Here is a 21,298-nt window from a genome sequence, read left to right as displayed (position 1 = left end):
GTCTTTCTCTGCATCCCCTGATAGTGGAGGTGTTGAATCATTTCAACGTCACCATTGACCAGCTCCATCCCAACTCCATCTGAAATGTGGTTGGGACTATTTCTCTGTGTTATCAGTACTGTCTTCCCCTCAATCTAGATATCTTTTCTACCATTCTCTGCATCAAGAATGCTTCTCCTGAAGCGCCTCCAGAAAGACGTTCCTACTATTTTTCTCCCCGCCGCAGCTTCAAGCTCTTGCACGAGCTGCCGAACAGGATCCCGGCCTGGAAGCGGGACTATTTCGTGGTCCGTAACCCCGAGGAGTGGCCCTTCCCAACTACCTAGAGGGCTTTCATCCAGGATTCAGGGGTTGAGTTGGACATTGAAGTTCGAAAAACGCTGCAGTCCTGGGCAGCAGTTGGCCTTCACTGTTCGGACTACTTGATTGAGGAAAAGCTCATGCAGGCTGGCCTGAGTCTGGGTAGGTTGCCTTTTAGGTCGCGTAGTGCCTTGTAAAAATGTATTATATATATATATATATATATATATATATATCTTGTGGTTTTTTAGCAGCAATCATGCCCGGTGTTGACGCGCGCCGCCTTCTTTCCAGCAACCAAAAGCGTAAGGCGAAGAGGTCGCATCCTGACCGAGCTTCTACTTCTGGGGGCACTGAGTTCGAGTCTACTGACCCAGACTTTGCTTTTTGACCGCCTGAGGTTCCACCGGTCCCAACTGAAGTAGTTGTTGGAGAAGGTGGCCTCGAGAAGGGCGAGCTCCTAAGGCCAGGGCTGTTTCCTCCTGGGCCATCCCGTCCATTCCCCTACCCGCAGTTCCCGGTAGGGAACTGGGAGGGTGTCAATGACTACCTCGTGGCTGGGCGAAAGAGCCGAAGGGCAATCTGCCACAAGAAGGTTGCTAGGTGGGGGGAGATGAACCCCAAGGAGCACGTCGCGTTTGCGGCTTCTCACTGTATGGTGGTAAGTGGTCTTTTTCCTTTTCTTCTCGTTCTTTCCTTTCCTTTCCTTTTTTCTGACCTTAGTCTCTTGTTGGCAGGTGAACTCCGCCATCCACGCCATGGCCCTCCAGACCAACATCCACTCCGGCGATGCTCGCAATCAGAGGGCCAACGTCCAGAAGCTCCAGGGCGAGCTCGACCAGGCCCGAGGTGAAATCCTTCAAGCTCGCAAGGGGAGCGAGGCCAGGAGCTGCTCGTCCAAGACCAGGAGGCGCAGATCGCCAGGCTTTCTGAGGAGAGCACGCGCTACAGGGAGGAGTCATTGAGGATGGCGGCGGAGAGGAAGCTCCTTCGCCAGCAGGTTCAAGACTTGAAGTCTACGCTTCAGGACCGAACTCGGAACTTCGACACTATGGTGGAGGCCGAGCGGGCTAAGGCGGCCTGGGACTTCAAGGACTCCCAGGAGTATCACGACCTCCAAGTGGAGTATGGCTCGAGCTCGTACCGCTCCGGATTCAAGCTCTGCCATTGGTTGGTCCGAAAGAAGTTCTCTGGGCTCAACCTCAACGGCATCACAGTAAAGGACCTGGCTCCTGAGACGGCAGACCAGGAGGAGGAGGAGGCTGACTCCCCGGAGGACGACGATGAGGTGGAGGAGGTGGACCCTTGAGGTTGGCGGGCCTTCCGTTTTTCTTTTCTTCTGATTGACTTCTGGTGGTTCCCGAGTGCTAGAACCCGATTTTCAAAATCTTTTTCTTGGGCAGTTAAGAACTCTTCCCGAGCTGTTTAGCTCGGTTTTTTATTTATGAATTAGTAATGAAAATTTTCTTTTCCTACTAAGTATGGTGCGCTCTTTTATTTTCTACCAAAGCGATCTCATCACCCGAGCTGTTAGAGCTACATACCCGAAGTAGGATTTTTCGGTAATTGTTACCCCAAGCTATCCCTTAGTGTTTGAGGTATTTTTATAGTATACCCCGAAGTAATCACCATGTATGCCCGAACTGTATGTCGATTGTTCCTTATCTGGTCCAACCAATGTACTGAGACGAGCTATGCTTCGTAGGGTTCAAACCCGAGCTGCTTACACCTCTGATACTTCATACTTTGCCTTCACTGGCGAAGCGGCTAAGTCTTCCATCGTGTCGAGGTCTTAGTTAGCTCGGTGTTTTAGCCCTTAGGCTGAGGGGGTGACTTATAGTCTACCCTTGGAGTTTGCCCATGCCATGGAGGCGACTGGGTCTTATTGCGCCGAGGTCGTGTTAGCTCGGCATTTTGGCCCTTAGGCTCTGAGAGTGACTCATGGTCTACTCAGTAATTCGCCCATGCCATAGAGGCGACTGGGTCTTATTGCGCCAAGGTCATGTTAGCTCGGCATTTTGGCCCTTAGGCTCTGAGAGTGACTCGTGGTCTACTCAGTAGTTACAGGTAATACTGCCTTAAGTTGACAATATTCCATGCCCGAGGTGCTTGTTTCCCTTCAAGGGTTTCGAGCTCGTATGTTCCTTCCCCGAGCACCCGTTTCACTCGGTAGGGTCCTTCCCAATTCGGTCTGAGCTTGCCAACGCCGGGCTCAGGTACCATAACTTTACGAAGGACCAAGTCGCCGACGCGGAGGTTCCACTTCTTGACCCTGGCGTTGTAGTACCGAGCTACTCTTTGCTGGTAAGCTGCGGTCCTGATATATGCAAGGTCCCTTCATCAAGTAGGTCGAGGTTGGTACGTAGCTCGTCTTCATTTGCCTTGTCGTCATATGCTTCCAGTCGTAGCGAGGGAACCACGATCTCAGCTGGGATGACTGCTTCGGTACCATAGGTGAGGTTGAAGGGAGTCTCTCCTGTGGCGGTCTTCTCTGTGGTTCAGTAAGCCCATAGAACACTGGGTAGCTCGTCTACCCATAGTCCTTTAGCTTGGTCTAACCGTGCCTTCAGTCCGCGGAGCATAGCTCTGTTCGTGACTTCTGCTTGACCGTTTGCTTGAGGGTGTGCGACTGAAGTGAAGTTCTATCGGATCCCCATGTCTTGGCACCAGTTCTGGAATTTAATGTCCTCGAACTGCTTACCATTATCAGAAATCAATACCCAAGGTAACCCGAAGTGGCACACTATGTTCTTCCAAAATAAGTTCTGGACGTTTCGGGCTGTGATCGTTACGAGAGGTTCAGCTTTTATCCACTTGGTGAAATAATCCACTGCTACCACTAAGAACTTCCTCCGGCCTATCGCTAGTGGAAACGGTCCTAGTATATCGATACCCCATTGCACGAAAGGTCACAGGCTGGTGAGATACTTGAGGTCGGCGGCGAGCTGATGGTGGATAGTGGCATGCTTCTGGAACTTGTCACACTTTCTGACGTGCTCAATAGCATCTGCTTTCATTGTTGGCCAGTAGTACCCCCGTCATAGTGCTTTTTGGGCAAGGGCCCTGCCCCCCAAGTGTCTGTCGCACAGGCCCTCATGAGTGTCGCGAAGTACGAACTCGGCTTCGGAAGGTCGCAAGCAGCGCAGGTAGGGGAGCGTGTAGGACCTTCGGTACAACCGTCCGTCTATCGTGACGTATTTGGCCGCTTGACGCTCTACCCTTCTGGCGGCATTGCGATCTGCAGGGAGGGTCTCATGTAGCAGGAAGCTCGCGAGCGGGTCAATCCAACTCGACTCTACTTGAACGACAAGAGCGATCTCTTCTGCGCCCCCGAGAATGGTAGGTCTAGGCAGGTTCTCTATGTACACGGTTCTCATGGTGTTATCACTGGTGCTAGCTAACCGAGATAGGGCATCGGCCTCAGCGTTCTCCGACCTCGGGACTTGCCTGATGAAGTGTGACTAGAAGTTGAGCAGAGCCTCTCTTACTTTGGCTAAGTAGGCAATCATAGTCGGTTCGTGAACTTCGTATTCTCCTGTGACCTGATTAACCACGAGCTGGGAATCGCTACAGATGATAATGTGCTTGGCTTTCATTTCTTTGGCTAGAGCTAGCCCGGCTATCAACGCTTCGTACTCCGCTTCATTGTTGGATGCCGCGAACTCGAAGCGCAGTGCATACTCCAGTTTTGTGCCACTTGGGTCGTGCAAAACTATTCCGGCTCCGCTGCCCTATTGGTTCGAGGAGCCATCTACGTGAAGGATCCAGGGCTCCTCATCCCAATTCGCGCTTGGCCTAACCAAGAAGATGCCGCACTGGCTGCTACCTCACGGTGCTCGAACTCAACCGGCCTGGGAGCTCCGGGCTCGCCCGAACTGAGGGCCTCGTGTTCAACCGGCCTGGGACTTCGGAGCTGAAAGTGCACTCCGCGACGAAGTCTGCTAAGGCTTGGACCTTAATAGCAGTTCGTGGCTTGTATTGGAGGTCGTACTCGTTGAGCTCAACGGCCCACTTCGTCAATTGACCAGAGACCTCGAGCTTGAGTAGGACTTGCCTCAGAGGTTTGTTGATGAGGACAATAACAGTATGAGCTTGAAAGTACAGACAGAGTTTTCGGGCTGCAATAACCAGTGCATAGGCCAGTTTTTCTATCTCCGGATATCTTGTCTCTGCTCCCTGCAACACATTACTAACATAGTAGATAGGTCGTTGGACCCGATCTATTTTTATTAGTACCGAGCTGACCACTGCGTCACTTGCCGAGAGGTACAGCTCTAAAACATCGCCCTCTTCGGGCCGGGTTAAGACCGGTATGCTAGCAAGGTACTTCTTGAGCTCATCAAATGCGAGCTGGAAATCTTGGGTCCATTCAAACCCTTTGCTTTTAATTGCCTTACAAAATGATAGGCAACAGTCTGCCGACTTGGACATGAAGCGGCTCAAAGTGGCTATTCTGCCATTCAACCTCTGAATCTCCGTCATTTTCCGGGGTGGTCTCATATCTAGGATGGTCTTTATTTAGTCCGGGTTAGCTTCAATGCCGCGTCGGTTAACAATGTATCCCAGGAATTTACCCAAGGTGACGCCAAAGACACTTATTCGGGTTCAAATTCATGTTAAATCTACGCAGAATTTCAAAAACTGAATGCAAGTCTTGTATTAATTCATGCAAAAACTGGGTCTTGACGACTATGTCGTCTACATAGCACACTACATTTTGGCCAATCAATGGCTCAAACAACTTATTTACAAGTCTTTGAAAGGTTGCCCCGGCATTTTTTATCCCAAAGGGCATGACCTTGTAGCAGTACAGGCCAAGTTCGGTTAAGAAGACAGTCTTTTCTTAATCTATCGGGTCCATCCTAATCTGGTTGTAGCCCGAATAGGAATCTAGAAAGCTCAGCAACTTGTGCCCCGAGGTCGCGTCCACCAGACAGTCGATCCTGAGGAGTGGGAAGCAGTCCTTTGGGCAAACTCGGTTCAGGTCGGTGTAGTCGACGCACATGCGCCATTTACCGTTAGCCTTTTTCACCAAAACGGGGTTGGCCACCCAACTCGAGTAATGGACTTCCCTGATAAAATCGACTGCAAGGAGCTTTCCGACCTCGTCGACTGCCCTCCATCGCTCTGGGGCTAGGTTGCGTTTCTTCTGTCTAACGGGCCTAACTACAGGATCAGTATTAAGCTTATGAGTTATGATGCTAGGGTCTATGTTGGGCATTTCTGCCGCAAACCATGCAAAAACATCTAAATTTTCAAGCAAAAAGCATATCAGTTTAGATAGCAAGGGCTTTTCAATGGAAGCACCGATCTGAAGCGTTCGGGCTGGGTCCTCCGTCGAGGCTGGAATGGAGATGGTCTCTTCTGTGGGCGCAACTCGCTCCTTGCTCTGCTTCGTAGGTCGCTCCAGCTCGAGGTCATCGGCCACCTTGGCTTTCCCTTTGAGGGTGGCGACGTAGCATTTGCGAGACTCAAGCTGGTCACCTCGCGTTATCCCAATTCCGAAGTCCGTGGGGAACTTCATGGCCAAGTAGTAAGTGGACACCACAGCCCGTAAGGCATGGGTAATCGGCTGACCTACTATGGCGTTATACGGGGAGGGGGTTGCGACCACCAAGAAATCGTGGTTGAGCCTCACTATGCTAGGCCAAGTGTCGACTTCCATAGGTACTGTAATCCTTCCCAGGGGCCTGACTTCCTCTCTGCTGAAGCCTACCAAGGGAGTGTTCGCGGGCTTTAGGTCGCTCTCTTGGAGCTGCTTTGAAGAGGATGTCCGTTGAGTTGCCTAAGTCGACGAGGACGCGCCTAACTTCGAAGTCGTTGATCTTCACCTTTATGACGAGCGTGTCATCATGGGAGAAGAGGACCCCGCGTGCGTCGTCTTCTGTAAAGAAGATGGGTCTTCCATCCTTGGCCGCTTTGGGGGGTCCTGCTCTTCCCTGGTGGCCTCGCGAGCTGATGTGTGAGCTGTAGCTGAGGTGCACCCCGTCACAATCGAACCTCCAACTATGACGTGGATGGTCCCCCAAACTGGTCTCTCTTCGGGGGGATGCTTCTGCGGCTGTTCCGCTTGCCTGCTAGACTCGGGAGCATCCCTACTCTGCTCCCCTGGCCGACCTGCTTTATTACTATTATTATTACTTTGTACAAAATTTCTCAAATACCCGCGACGGATGAGCTCCTCTATCTCGTTGCGGAGGTTTTTACAATTTTCGGTGCTATGACTGTGATCTTTCTGAAAGCTACAATACAAATTTTTATCTCTAACATTAGGGTCCGCCTTCAGTCGAGGTGGCCACTTCATATACGGGGCGTCCTTGATCGCCATGAGGATCTAGGCTCGCTTCGCGTTAAGGGGCCTGTAGTCCCTTTCTACTGTCGGAGCTCGGAAGGGATGAACAGACCTTGCCCCCCGAGCTGGGTCCTTCTTCCTGCTGTCGCCCTGAGATGAGCGCGCTGGTTCCCTCTTCCTTTTCTCAAGGGCCTGCTCGCCCTTCTGGTTGATTTCTTCCTTCGTCCCTATGAACCGATCCGCGAGCCTGAGAAACTCGATCACGGTCTTGGGCTGATTGACAACTACGTGCCACTTGAACTCTTTGTGAGTAATACCTCGCTTGGCTGCGATGAGGCGAACTGCGGGATCCAGGTCGGGTATCTGCAAACAAGCGTTGTTGAACAGCTTGATGCAACTCCGAATGGACTCCCCTTCCTTTTGAACTATGCCGAGGAGGCTTTCCTAAGTTCTCGGGCACCTCTTGCTGGTGACAAAGTGGGAGGTGAAAACTTGCACGAATTGCGCCCAGCTTCTTATCGAACCGGGTGCGAGGTTTCAGTACCAGGTGCGGGCTACCCCTTTGAAGGTTGTGGAAAAGGCCACACACATGCAGGGTTCGCTGGCTCTTGCCAGGTGCATCTGAGACTAGAAGGCATCCACATGATCATTCGGATCGAAGCATCCATCATACTTGTCCAGTGGAGGGAGCTTGAAGTCCCTTGGCATGGGGACAACAAGGAGTTCTAGAGACAAAGGGGAAGAAATTGAGAGGAGAGGGGTGGGTAGCTTTCACTTCACTTGAGCTTACCTCCTCTTTTCCTCTGAGCTCGGGAGACTCGGGTAGCAGTTCGGCAAGCTCACCGGCGTCTTCGCTGCTGCTTTGCCGGCTCGGCATTGGTGCTTGATGCTTCAATGTCGTCGAGCTCGATGAGCTCGGACTGCTAGTGGTGGCTCTGAACCGAAGGGCCTTGCTTGTAGTCTGCGGCTAGGACCTCAAACGGGTTCTCTGGCAGCGGGAGCTCAAACTACGAATGTTGGGGCGATGTAGGCATGATTGGCTGGGAGGCCCTCGACCTGTGCTTGGGAAGAGGCTTGGCTGCGAGGTGGGGGTGGTTGGCCTCTCCTTCCTACCATGGGAAGAGGCTTGGCTCTTGGCGGGATCCTGTGCTTGGGAGGCCTCTCCCCGGCGAGGTCACTCGCTCCGGCGGGAGGGCTTGGTCTACTTCATGGCCGGGTGCCAAGGGGGAAGCGGCAGCTGGGCCTGAGGCGAGGGAAATTGCTATTGGTACTGGTACTGGGAGACCTGATGCAGCACTTGTTGGTAGAGTTGGAACTGCTGAAATTGTTGCATTTGAGCTTGCATGGCTCGCATGCATTAAATTAAGTCTTCCAACTGGTTCGGGTTGGCCACTGGGGCACAACCGAAGGTTCAGCAAAGGTTGCTCCAACTGTGGAAGGGAGTGGAGCGATCGCGGGTGCCACCGTGAGAGGCACGTTCAGACTGGGAACTCCGTCCACGGAGAGGGGGACGGTGAACTTTCCAATACAGACAGTGGGAAGTTGGGGTTGCTCCCTAGAAGCGTTCTGGCTGGCACCACGTCCGGCATTGCTGGAGGAGGCCATGAATGCTGAGTTTTCAAAAGGAAACCGTAGAAGCTTAGAGGAAGGCTTTTTGAAGCGTTTCCCACAGACGGCGCCAAATGATGCTGCGTAATCCGGGCACTCCTAGCTGGCTACTGACTGGCTCCTAGCTAGCAACGGACGACACCTAAGAAAAAGACAGTGAAGAATTCCCGGGGGACTTTCCCGGTGGGAATGCTCCGATACTCAAGTTAGAACGCTGGAGAAAATAGTAAGAGTGTAAAAAAGGCTAAGAGTGTAGGTCGCGCTAGGTCGCTGAGTTCTCGAGGTTAGCTCGAGAGCAAGCTTAAGTAAAATGATTTGAGATCCAAAAATCAGATCAAATCCCTCTCCCCCTCGACTAAGGGGCTCTTATATAGGCGTTCTTGTCAAATCGGGCATAACCACCACTGGGCCTCTGTCGCAGTCGTTATTTGCCAGGGTTGTGCAGGTAACCGTTGCAGGGCACTACCCAACCGGATGAGTGACACGTCCCGGGGGAGACAAGCATGCCACCATCTGTAGAGAGACGTGGGTGCAGTCTGTTGAATTGACAGGCACTGCGCCGTCGGTCAGGAGACGTGGCGCAGTCTAACGGGTACAGTCTTGTCAGATAGAAGCTTCCTGAAAGCTTCGCGTCGCTTAGTCGCGAGCTACCTTGTAGCGAGCTATCGTGTCACGTAGCAAGCTATCCTGTCGCGAGCTACTTTGTAGCGAGCTCCTTGGGGTACTTCGAGGTGACCCCTCTCAAGGTTGCCTTTGGGGCAGTTTTTTTGCCTAAGTATTGGAGCAAGTGAAGGGTTGAGAGATCCATCACATGGACGCCCAAAGATTGCGGAATAAGGGGCGAATTTCAAAAATTTTTCTCTCCCTTCAACTGGGAATCACATTCCCTATTTAGAAAATCATATTTTCAAGGATAAATCTTGAACCTTAAACTGAACCAGATCTGAACCAAAAGGAATGGGAGAGAATAATACCTGATACGGAGAAGCAATATCTCCCAACGAAGGTGTTCACGCCCAAGGAAGGATCCAAAGACTGCTCCCACTGAAGATGGCGCAGTGCAGGATGGAGCAGAATCAGCAGTGTTCTTCCCTAAGAACTCTGTCCTTCGCAAGAAACAGCAGGATGGAACGTGAGCACAGCTTCCCTTTTCAGTCCTTTCTCAAAGAACTGATGTCAAGATCCAATCTTGACTTCTCCCACAGCTGGAGATCGAACTGGCAAACAGGGCGGCAAGAGCAGGGAGGCGGCAAGAGAGTATTCGCAGGGTGCAGAATTCTCTCTTCTTGATTTCAGCACTAAAGAGGATCTGATGTGTTTCTTGGTCTCTCTCAAGGCTGCCGCCCCCTCCTTCCTTTTGTTAACTTGAAAAGATCAGCTCCTAATTCCATTAGGAGGTGCTTATCCAAATCATATTTGGATCAGCCTTCTCTTCCAATGATAAGGATAAACCCTTATCTTATCTGCAGATTAGATTAGCTTTATCCTAATCTTATTAGGAGGTTTCTAGATCTAAATCACATTCAGATCTGGACTCTCTGAGTGGATAGGATTAAGACCCTATCCTCACTGCTAATCCATCTCAGAATTCGCCCCTTTAATTAACTAAATTAATAGCCTAGTTCGAAATGGGCTTTAGGCCCATTAAGCTTATGTACTCACTTAACCTTCCTAACTGCTGCCTAGTTGGGCTTCCTTGTATGGCGTGGGACCCAAGCATTGATCTACACATCAGCCACATGGGTTCGGCCCAGCCTTTGTTACAAGGCCTGGTCGAATACACTGTTAAAGACAGTGCACCCCCTGAAACCCATCAAATGGGCTCTATGGGCCCAACACTTACCCTAAGTGGTCCATGGGCCAAGCCACCTTGTAACACGCAGGGACTGTGGGCAGATGCAAGATTAGCCCATCAGGTATTATCCTCAATGGTCTTACACTTAACCTCTCAGCCCATAATGATCATACACTGCCCGACAGGAGAGGACATCTCCCTCGGCTGCAAGGAATAGTGTTGCACTCTCCACTTATATGGATCCCGGGAATTAAAACCCTTTTGCAAACATTTTAGAAACCATAATATATACTTTTATATCTCATATAAAATATATTTTACAAAACAAATTTCAACGGTTGAAATCGGCTGCCGGTAGTCTTGGTTTCCAACAGTGAGAGTGCATCCCCGATCATTACCTTTGTCCGACAAAGGGGCTGATCCTATTACTATGATCACCCACTCAGATGAATTCTTGAATTGTCCCAGCATACCCAGGTTTTGACCCCCGCTAAGGATCTCACTGATTGGTACATCAAAGACAGCCCGATCCGACACCTAGTGCAGTATCAATCTCCAAGGTCCAGGGCAATACTGAAAATCTCGTCCAGTTCAAAGATTCAATTAATCCCACACTGTATGTGCCTAGGGTCTCACCCCGGTAGCTGAGACAAACCACCCCAACCGACTTGGTGGCACCACAGTGTCAGTCTTGTCAGGATAGGTCTCCCTAGACCGACCCACTGGCTGTAAACATTCTAAACTAACACGAGTCTCAATAAGTGTCCAGTTTAAGGGTATTACACAGAAACATACCAAGGGAACATGAATCAAATATGTACTTTTATTCATTTACAATAAACTCATAAAGTACATCAATTTTGATTGAAGCTAAGGGCATACAAAACTATCTAACAGCAAGCTGGTTACCCTAGCTCGCGAGCTGGGATAGACTTTTTTTGGAGTATTCCCTTTCAGTAACTCAGGGGTACTCGAGCTCGCGTTGTAGCGAGCTCCCCCTATAGCAAACTATCGCGTAGCAAGCTGCCCTGTGGGCTCGTTACTTAGTCGCGGTCAGGCTGTGGTGCTAAGCTGTTGCTCGCGCTGAGTCATGTCCAGCTCGCGCTGAGTCATGTCCACGTGTCATCGTCTCAAGGGGTCGGGTCAAACCACCCTCCATCATGATGTATTACTAAGGCTCCTCCACATCAAGCACTTCAATGCTCTGCGTGACACTTTCAGCACTCCGGTTTCGCTTGAGGGGGCAAGTTAAAGCACTAAATGTCCCCATGTTACCTTGTAACCATATACCCAAAAATTTCTGGCAGTTGTATTGACTACCTCTGTATTCTTGGGATAAATCCCTTCATAAACTCATGTAAAAAGAGACAATTTTAACACAACGTTTTAGTTGCAAAACCAATAATTTGAGTTATCTCAGTGGAACTACAGACAAATAAAAAACAAATACATAATCATATTATTATGTCTAGTAAACCCTATCACTATGGAAACAGAATAATGATATTCAGCTGCCAATTGAAAATCCAGCAAAATTATCAAGGTAAGGAAGCAAATGTAACACACCATGTGGATATCAATTTAAGATGGAATTCATTCTGCAAGAATTAATGCTATAACAAAATTATACAATACATACAACCAAATATGTTTGCACATACATTTCTACCAAAGAAAAATAAATAAATACATCTTTCTTACCAGAAAAGGAAAGGAAAATGAAAACATAAATATTTTGTTATCCAAAGGAAAAACATATGCCATATTATTCAGATACCCACTAAGCATGAAATTCTTAAAGTCATTAACCGATATTATAAGTTCAATTGTTTCCTAAACAGAATGACTTTATAGGCAACAACTTATTGGAAACTGACCAAAACAACAGTACCTCAACAACCATGTTAAATGACAAAGAGAATTAGACTTACATTAAGGTATATATGATTAACTCACTATAAGGTATTCTATATAATAAAATGAACAAACTAATTCTCTTGAAAAAGAAAATAATTAGTTACCTTGATAGATCCAAGGAATACTGCCATTCCCTCAGGAAAATTGTGCAAGCTTATTCCTACAACTCATAAAAATAATGAATTCTTCCATTAGACAGGCCTCATACAAGCAATCTTCACATGGCAGAACTGCACAAATAAGTAAGGTCAAATTCCTAACCTATTGTACTTTTCCTTTTTCTTATTTTCCATCTAGATGGTTGTTATCATAATACCTTTTCAGTGGAGCATTACTTTGGGTTAAACTGCACTTTGGTCAAATGAAATATATTAATTAATACCTATTGTCCTTCACCAGTTTCTTGCCACATGTTCTGGCATGCTATTCTATTTTAACACTTTATTTTAATTGTCATTTTTTCAAATCAATGTAGTTAAGCCTAGGCATTGTAGCCTAGCAAAGCAAGTTGATGTCTAGGTGACAACTAGGCATAAAAAATGAATACATAAATACATATTTTAAAATGTAACCAAACATAAATATTATGTAATTACATGCCAATTGTAAACCATTAAAACACAAATTTAGTAAATAATTAAATGACAACTTACAAAATGACTGTTTTTAATACCCTCCCTTGTTCAAAGGAAAACACACATGCACACAGAGACCAACAGCCCTAATTTTTAACTCTACATGTACTCCTACTGACCTAAAACGGTTACACACATGTACACCAATTATATTAAGGGGGCATAGTTAGTTGTTTTCCCCCATTAAGATGGTCACATCTCAACCACAAACCTGGTTGGCCACCTAGGCAATAGGCCTTCAGAACACCTAGGTGGCACTTTAACTCACTAGTTCAAACAAAGTATGTTAATTCCTATTGGATCCTTGACATATCCATTCAATGCCACAGCATTTAGAACAAATATAGTGTGTCCTTGTCTTTTCGTTGCACATGAAGTACCTAACTAGTTGATATAGATGACCCAAAAACCTCTGATAATCTCAAGAGCTCCTTCCCAGATATTTCTGGATAACTAAACCTTTTACATAGAATGTGTAGTTTTAGGCAAGGTTCAAAGTACTGATACAGGACGATATGCCAGAAGGGGCGTATCGACCTGTATCTTTGGCTGTTTTTATTTTTATTTTTTCTTTGAAACTGGTTCAGAGGGGTTTTTTTAAGGCTACTTTACCCCCTGAACTAGACCAAACCCCAAAGCACCCCCTGTAGGGGCGTATCAAGAAGCCCCCAATGCGATGCGTATCGGCCGATATGCCCTGATATGTTGCAATAATTTGATCCTTGGTTTTAGGGTTACAAAGTACAAAAAAAAAATCATTGACATGCATCCTTCCAATAAAACTTTATTGGTTACATTGACAAAACTAGGGAGGAGGTTTACTGATAACAAAATAAAAGGGAAGGCATACCAATTGTTGTGATAACTCCACTCAGTAAAACTTGGCGGCGGTGCTTTTTCATCAGATCCTTGTCCCCTTCATCATCACTTTTCTAATGCTCCCAACCACATGGCCAAATAAAACATTTAGACATTTTGGTGAAAAATATAGGGACATAAATCAGGTTCAATCACATATACCAAGATCTTAATTGGATATTATTAGTATTTGGGTTCCAAAAGAATATATCTGTTGGGTGGCCGTTTGGATATTATTAGTCTTATTTGGAGTGGGCGTGTTAATATTCAGCACAATTTGGCATATGTAGGCCTCTGGGTTTTTAGATCAAGTTTAGCTTCCTGCTTGTACATTTTCCCTTTTTCTTTTTTACTTTCTTAATGCATACTTTACCTTTTCTAAAAAAAAAAATTGTCTGTTGGGATCAGATTGAACTCATATGGGATTCAGATATTATGTATCATTAAAAGCTTAAACTAAAAAATGGCCAAAGTACTATACCATTAATAAAATACATTTAGATAGTACTTTGATATTATGGAACATGAGGTATGCTTTACATTTCCTTCAAAAAAAATATATTATGTATCATGAATAAATTGACTTCAGAATAACTTTTATGAGACCTGAACCTATGGCCCTTTAGTAAAAATACATAACTCAAACCAAATTCTAAAATTGCCAAACCGAGATCTTATCAGATCCAATTGGGTGGGTACATAACTTGTATTGACATTATGGGATCAAGTTTTAGATTTGAAATAGAAATTATGTTTCAGGAGTAACTAACTGGAAACATGGGAGAAGCTGTCTGACATACCTTTTTACTTTTCACATCTACAGTAGGAGCCAATGTTGGTTCAGAGATGAAACTGACAATAACAGCAAAGAAAATTACACCTGCAAAGAACTGCATGACACATGAACTGAAAATCAATGAAAAAATGGAAAGTAGGTAGATCATGTCTCTGCAGTAATCTATTTAAATTACAAGGATGCTCAAAAGGGTAGCTCACCCAAAGATTTCCTTTCAAGAAGCCAATGGAGTTCAGAGCATTATGTGCCAAATCTAAGAAAGATATGCATAGCATAAGACCTGCAGCAAAACCCTGCATGCAGTGTTTGAATTTTAGAGAATGTAACAAGTGATGCAATTAGAAATGGACTTTCATTTGATATTGAACTTACTGACAGAACATGTCTAATCCCAATATGTAGAGACATGCACATGGACGAATTTCTCATTTCAAAACATTCATAGGGGAATTAAGAAAAGTAAGAGAAAGGAGGCTTAAATCTCACTATTATATAAGGGAGGTAAACAAAGAAATAAAATTAGCACATCAACAATGAATGTGAGGAAAAGGATGGACAAATATTTTCCTTAATAAGAGAATTTGCATCACTATAAAATGGGACCTATTCAAAGAATAGTATTCATGTTAACTAACCAATTGGGGCTCCAGAGAAACAGGTGGACAGCATTTGTCCAAGGAATAAAATGATTAACCTCACCTGTAAAATCCCAAGAATCTTCATATTGGGAGCCTGATTAATAATTACAAAGAGTGCACCTGTTCCACATCCAAAGTTGTTGTTAGATTGATGAGCTGCTTAATGCAATCTGTTATTAGTTTCAAGCATCCATTCTGATGTCACCCAATTGTAAATCAATGAATTTCAATAGACATGTATAAAATCTTTCAGGTTACCATTACATAGGAGTTAAGAATACAATTTTTTTTCTATCCTTGATGGCTTTAGAGATTTCTCATGGTTTAGCTTTAATACTACATCCTTCAGCATTCGTTTAACATACAAGTGCATTGCACAGAAAGAAAACATAACTGTCCCTAGAAATGATTTTATTTTCTATTATTTTATTTTGGATGCAGAAGTGAATAACTATTTTAGGAAAGTGACAAGTAGAGCTAAAGTGGATATCAAAATAAGTAATAGAAGACTAGGTGACAACTTCTCACACTAGATATTAAAAAAACATAAAAATGAAAACGAAAATATATTATGCTGAAAACGTTTGTAAGATACAGCATAACCACTGGAATCTGCTTTTGATTAAATCTTTCTTGAAGTCTATAGAAAAACGTAGTTACTGGGAGATGCCATTGGTTTGCTTTTTTTAACCTTTAAGAAATGGATGCATGGCTTTTCATGTTACAAGTGGTTCAGGAACTTAGAAGATATTATCTCTGGAAATTAAATTCACAACTGCAAGAACTAAATCCTGATAAATTCTTAGAAAGTCCAAATAGAGCCAGTGGGGAGAGAACAATCCTCTAAAATAAGATAAACTACATAAGGGAGATGTTTTGGGGGTGGATTAACATTGGGGAGATAATGGACCTTCACTGTCTAAGGTAGAACCAGTGTTTTCAACCATAGGTCAACCTGGCCAGTCAGACTGGTGATCCAGTCACAATCCCAGTTTAGGTCAACCACTGACTTGCTAAATTACAAGGGCCTGGCCAGCAAACCATCAACCTGGACAGTTGAACCAGTGATCATTCAATGGGTTTCTGGATTTTGTATTAGTTTACATTTTTTGTTTTATATAATAATGATATCATGGGTTGACTCATTGACATTGGACAGTTGAACTTCTGTCTTGTTGACCCAAAGGGAAAACCAGTTCAACCTCCAGACCGGCTTCTAAAACACTAGGTAAAATAGGAAAAGACATTATATAAAGGAGATTAAAATATGTTCCAGATAGATCTAGAGCAGAAGAAATAAAATCTTCCATATGGATAAAAGAAATGAAAAAAGAAAAAGAGTAATGTTGTGATCAAACAAGATTCCTTAATAGTACTTCACAGTGCACTCCAAAACTTGTTTTTCAAGGGGCACATAGAGGAAGATAAACTAGGCTATTATATAGCCATTAACCATGTATTAACATGCACGTTCTGTTGGAATATTCTGGCCTCCTATTGCCAAAAAAGTAAGCCAAAGGTTAGGTCCATATCCAGTCCACCCCTCCCAATACCCAAGGGAGCTGGCATTAACATTGGGTAATAGCCTTATTCTGATGGAGTATTTTAAACCTAAAATATGTTTCAGCATTCTACTAAGGGACTGTTTAATAACGGCTGAAATTTCTAAGCTGAAAGACTTATTGCTTTGTCTTTTAGTTGTTAAAATAATTATATAATAAAAATTTCAAGGGCATAGTGATTTACCTAACTTCAGTTTCAACCATTAAGGAACCCACAACCTCCTTAAAAACTTGTGCACTAAAAGACAAAGCAATAAGCTCTTCAGTTCAGCATCTTCATCTGTTATCAAACGGCCCCTATGTTGTATGACATTATTATCTTAATTTCTAAATTTTAATAAGGTTTAATTTAAATTCTTAAAACATTCTTGGTTTTTTGTTTTGAAGGGGACAAATGCTGTGATGACTTCTTTGAGTATGCTCCTTTCACTTCATAACTCACTGTCCCACATTGATCCAATAGAGAGAAAGAAAGAATTTTCAAGCTTAAAAGATTACTAATCTCCTTCAACTATTGTTGTACTTTGCTAGGTGCACCTCCAGAAAGATGCTTCAGTCGAACTTGAATGGCTGCAGACAAGGGCTTGGGCTGACTTTGCACATTGCATTTAGCCAACTGTGTCTTTGGATGCTCAGCAGATGTAAGGCTGCATTTTGACTCTAGAAGGCTTAATTCTAGGTCCACCTGTGGGAGCTCAGACTTGGTTAAGTCCAATTCTTGTTGGGGTAGCCTAGACTTAAAAAATCTTCACTGGGTCAATGAGGCAGACAAGGGCTTGGACTGACTTTGCACATTGCATTCAGCCACCTGTGGTCTTTGGTTGCTCAGCAGATGTAAGGCCGCATTGTGACTCTAGAAGGCTTAATTATAGGTCCACCTGTGGGCCCTCAGGCTTGGTTAAGTCCAATTCTTGTTGGGGTGGCCTAGGCATAAAAAACCTTCACTGGGTCAATGAGGCCTGTCTTGCAAAATTAGGATGGAAAATATTAAATGACAGTCAAAACCTTTGAATCCGTGTGGCCACTCAAAAATATTTAATATCTAACAATTTCTGGAATGCAAAAGTTAAAAAAAGATTCTCTTGGGCATGGAGAGGAATCCTTAATGCTACATCCTTATTAAAGAAGGGCACTGGATGGATTGTAGGTGATGGTAACAAAATAAATTTTTGGAGAGATAGATGGGCTGATTCGGCTCCCTTAGTTGAGCTTTTGAATAGAGACTCCTTTGGAGAGGAAAATGATTTCCGAGTGAAGTCATCAACCATGAAAGGATGGTTTGGAAAGAGGATAAAGTTTGAAACTTAGTTCCTATACATGTTTAGAATAAAATTAAACCAATTTTCCTCCCTCATCCAAATAAGGATAAGATGATTTGGAGGCTGGACCCTAAAGGAAATTTTTCTATTAAATCTGCTTATAAAGAGACAAGTGTGACTGAAAGGGGATAAGGAGGGCATAACATAGTCCTTAGTAGGATATGGGGTTTTCAGGTTCCTCCTAAAATCCAAGGCAATATCAACACATGCCGATACACCAGTAGGGGTGTATCGGCCTCTATCTTTGCCCATTTTTTATTTTATTTTTTTTATTTTTCTTTGAAACTAGTTAAGAGGTCGATTTAAGGCCTGTTTACCCCATGAACTAGACCAAACCCCGAAACATCCCCTGTAGGGGCGTATCAAGAAGACCCCGGTTACCCACTAAAATCAAGACTTTTATGCTCCTTCTCTTGAGTTCCTGGTTACCCACTAAAGCTTTACTTGTTAGTTGTTACTAGAGGAGTTCCCATCAATGAGGATTGTAGTATCTGTGGTTAGAAATGCATCTTAGCTAGGCAAGTTTGGCTAGCCATTAATTCTAGCATTATAGGCCCAAAGGAGAATGATTCTTCAATCTTAGATTTGTGGAGTAACTTGAATAAGGATAGCAGAGTGGAATAGAAGGGCCTATGGCCCAAGAAAAGAGTAGTTTCATTCTTTGGTTCTTATAAAAACAGAAATGGAAAAACATTCCAGAACCGGTACTTTCCCCCTTCTATCACCATAGAGAGGGCTTTGCATTTTTATTTGGAAACAAAATCTTGCAATGCCCGGGACACAAGTCTTGATAAAAGAAAATTATGGAGACAAATTAGATGGAAATACCCTAGAGAAGGGACCATTAAAATAAATTTTGACACCTTGAGGGATGATAATGGGGTATGCTCAATTGCATGTATTGCCAGGAACCATTTGGGGGATGTGCTTGATGCCAAAGCGTATTCTATTGGATTGACCATGATAAATGTTGCTGAACCTTATTTCAGAAATCATTTTATAAGTATTGAAGGCAATTCGCTCCTTGTGATCTCTTTCTTGAAGCGGCAAGTCGAAGTTCCATGGAGATTGAAGACCATTATCGAAGATTGCTTGAGACTGGTTGGGTGGCTGCAGTGTTGTGTCTCTTATTCTCACTCTTTTAGGGAAGCAAATCAAGCTGCGGATTGGTTGGTGCTTCAAGCTCATTCTTTGTCCTTTAGCCCCCTCCCCCTCAACTTATTTTCACTCCCTGGTGCTCTTTTGTGTATTTGTTTGAGTGATGTCTAGGGCTGAGCTACCCCCTACCTTGTGTAGATCCTCCTATTTATACTAAAAAAGGAATATCTGTAGACCATGGCCATTTAATATGGTTGCTTCTCAACATGTGATCCATTCCTCAGATGCCCTCTTATAGTCTTACTATATGAGAGAGAAAAAAAAAAGAATTCTGAGTCCAACCGAAAACTAAGAGAGAAGATCTAAATATCATGATCCAAAGACTCAAGGCCGAAAATCTGAACCCCATATTTGTTCAAGCATTTAAGAAATGTCAAGAACACAAAACTAGCTCTTGCCCATCATCCCTTCCTTAGGATGCAGTCGAATTGTGAACTGTTTCATCAATTCCCTCTTCTCCATCTTATGAAGTTACCTGAACTAAAGCAAAATCTGCCAAAGTTCTCTTATACCAAGAATGAAAGGTCTATATCTGCTTGGTTTCATGAAGAATTTCTTCTAAGTTGCTCAATCTACTTCTGGACATTTAATTATTTAAGGTGTACCTCATGTCAAGATATGCACAACTTCTCGACAACAGGAACAAAGTCCAGCTTGGTTGAAGCTCAAGGGTAGCATAGCCAGTAGCCACAAACATTGCACAACTTCTGGAAAGCTCCAATTGTACCAAAATCTCAGCTTTGAGAAATTCACCATCCGCTTGCTTGTGGTTGAGTCGAGCTGCAACTAAAGACACAAGAAGACTTGCTTTTGGATTTACTAACATATCTTTTATTCATATAATATTTTTTGAGCAATTACATCTCTGTTTTTTATGAATATAAGTTTTTTAGGATGCTTTTAATTGGTCTTATAAATTGTCTGGCTCATTAACTTGAGAAGACCTTCTCTGTCTGTAAGCACAGAGTTGTATGGGATTCTGTCCCTTCCGAGTATATTTCATTGAGTTATCCAATAAGAATGAAACAAATTAATTAATTATGAAAAATTAGTTTGGCCATTGTTTGTCAACATACTCCTCACAAGTTAGAACAATTGTGATATCCAAGATAGTTGGGATTAAGGCTGAATTGGGTTGAGCTGAGCTTGTTCAATAATGGTATATCAAGGTCTACTTCTGTGGTCCTATCAAAACCTTCACTTGATGCAAGTTTACCAGATTATACTACCTGAATACGGATTACCTAAGATAATTCAACAACTTATCAAATACTCAAGCTAAAACAAAACACAAGTGACTAATACCATATTCATTTACATAAGAATTAGTCCCAAAGAACAAACAGAAAAAAAAAAAAAACGCCTAACCTATCCAAAAACGGAGCAAGCAAGTAGCGCTCAAGACAACAAAAGTAAAAATTAATAGTGCGCCCTGCATGATGAAATACCACCACCCTACCAGTCAAAATTTAGCAAGAAAATTAACAAAATTAATTTCTACGCAGATGTCCACTTTGCTTACGTTCGAAATAACACAAAAGCTATCAAATTATCAGGTCACGCATTTAGAAAAAAAAAAATTATGTATTACCCATTTAGAATCTCCACACTCATGCCACAGCCAAAAAAAGAAAGAATCGAGTTCAGAACATAGTCATGTGGCTCAAATTCACAACTCAAAACGAACTGACCCTCTTCACTGTCATACCTATCGACGTGCTTAATCCACCAACGAGGGAGAGAGCAAGAGCGACCATAACCTGAGAATCCATGAAAGTTCGTACTCGAAACTAAAACCACTGTGATGTAATCTCCGAACAATTCAAAAATCAACCCGCAGGAACACAGAAGAAGGTGGTCTGTTGTGGCCTTCTGGATGAAAAGGCTACGAGGAAAAACGACGCAGAGCACCGATGAAAGGCTCGGGATTGAGTGGGTAATTTGGCCACAACCACCGGTCCACCACCACAGCACAGACCTAAACGATTTAAATTCGTCAATATTTAAGCTGTCTCAGCCTCTCGGCCTGAGAGAGAGACTGAGACTGATGAGTCCGACGAGCTACCATCAATTTCGTTAAGCTTGCTCAGCTAATCTGTACGTTTCCTCTTTTGATTATTTTATCAATTGTTATCCGCGATGTCTGAATCTTTTAATTCGTTTTTTATTCTCAGTGGAGCGTATCATGATATCATCGTAGTTCGTAGAAGGAATAATAAATCGGGACCCTAGACGTGGCTCAATTGATTGAGGGAATTTCAGTGGGGTCCAACCGTCCAAATCGTGTGGTTTGGTTTGGCTTTTTTTTCTTTTTTTTTTTTTTTTTGAACAAGGTCTTGACTCTTGAGTCTAGATATATGCGTCAACCGGGTTTTTGGAGGAATTAAAATTGGGCCTTTTACCTTGTGTATCGTGACTGT

At 44.0% G+C, this 21,298-nt stretch overlaps 1 protein-coding gene across 4 annotated transcripts in view; it reads right to left on the bottom strand.

Annotated features, from left to right (window-relative positions):
* Positions 1 to 21,036, bottom strand: part of LOC148872539 (zinc transporter ZTP29-like) — a 45,785-nt gene extending 24,749 nt beyond the window's left edge. The window contains exons 1-7 of one of the 4 annotated variants that reach the window (XM_088969181.1): positions 20,587 to 21,005; positions 20,247 to 20,310; positions 14,901 to 14,959; positions 14,402 to 14,494; positions 14,206 to 14,295; positions 13,398 to 13,479; positions 12,017 to 12,072 (exon numbers count right to left, since the gene is read on the bottom strand). In XM_088969181.1, coding sequence (XP_088825307.1) covers positions 12,017 to 12,072; positions 13,398 to 13,479; positions 14,206 to 14,295; positions 14,402 to 14,494; positions 14,901 to 14,924 — 345 coding nt within the window. In that variant the 5' untranslated portion in view covers positions 14,925 to 14,959; positions 20,247 to 20,310; positions 20,587 to 21,005. Of the gene's footprint in view, positions 1 to 12,016; positions 12,073 to 13,397; positions 13,480 to 14,205; positions 14,296 to 14,401; positions 14,495 to 14,900; positions 14,960 to 20,246; positions 20,311 to 20,469 lie in introns of all 4 variants that reach the window. The other 3 variants (XM_088969182.1, XM_088969179.1, XM_088969180.1) reach the window with 3 other exon arrangements.
* Positions 21,037 to 21,298: the final 262 nt, after the last annotated feature.

This window comes from Nelumbo lutea, chromosome 2 (assembly GCF_056320005.1).
Source record: "Nelumbo lutea isolate HS-2025 chromosome 2, American lotus-T2T, whole genome shotgun sequence".
Lineage (NCBI taxonomy): Eukaryota > Viridiplantae > Streptophyta > Magnoliopsida > Proteales > Nelumbonaceae > Nelumbo > Nelumbo lutea.
Note: the sequence above shows the minus strand (reverse complement) of the source record. Positions and strands in the feature narration are given on the sequence as shown.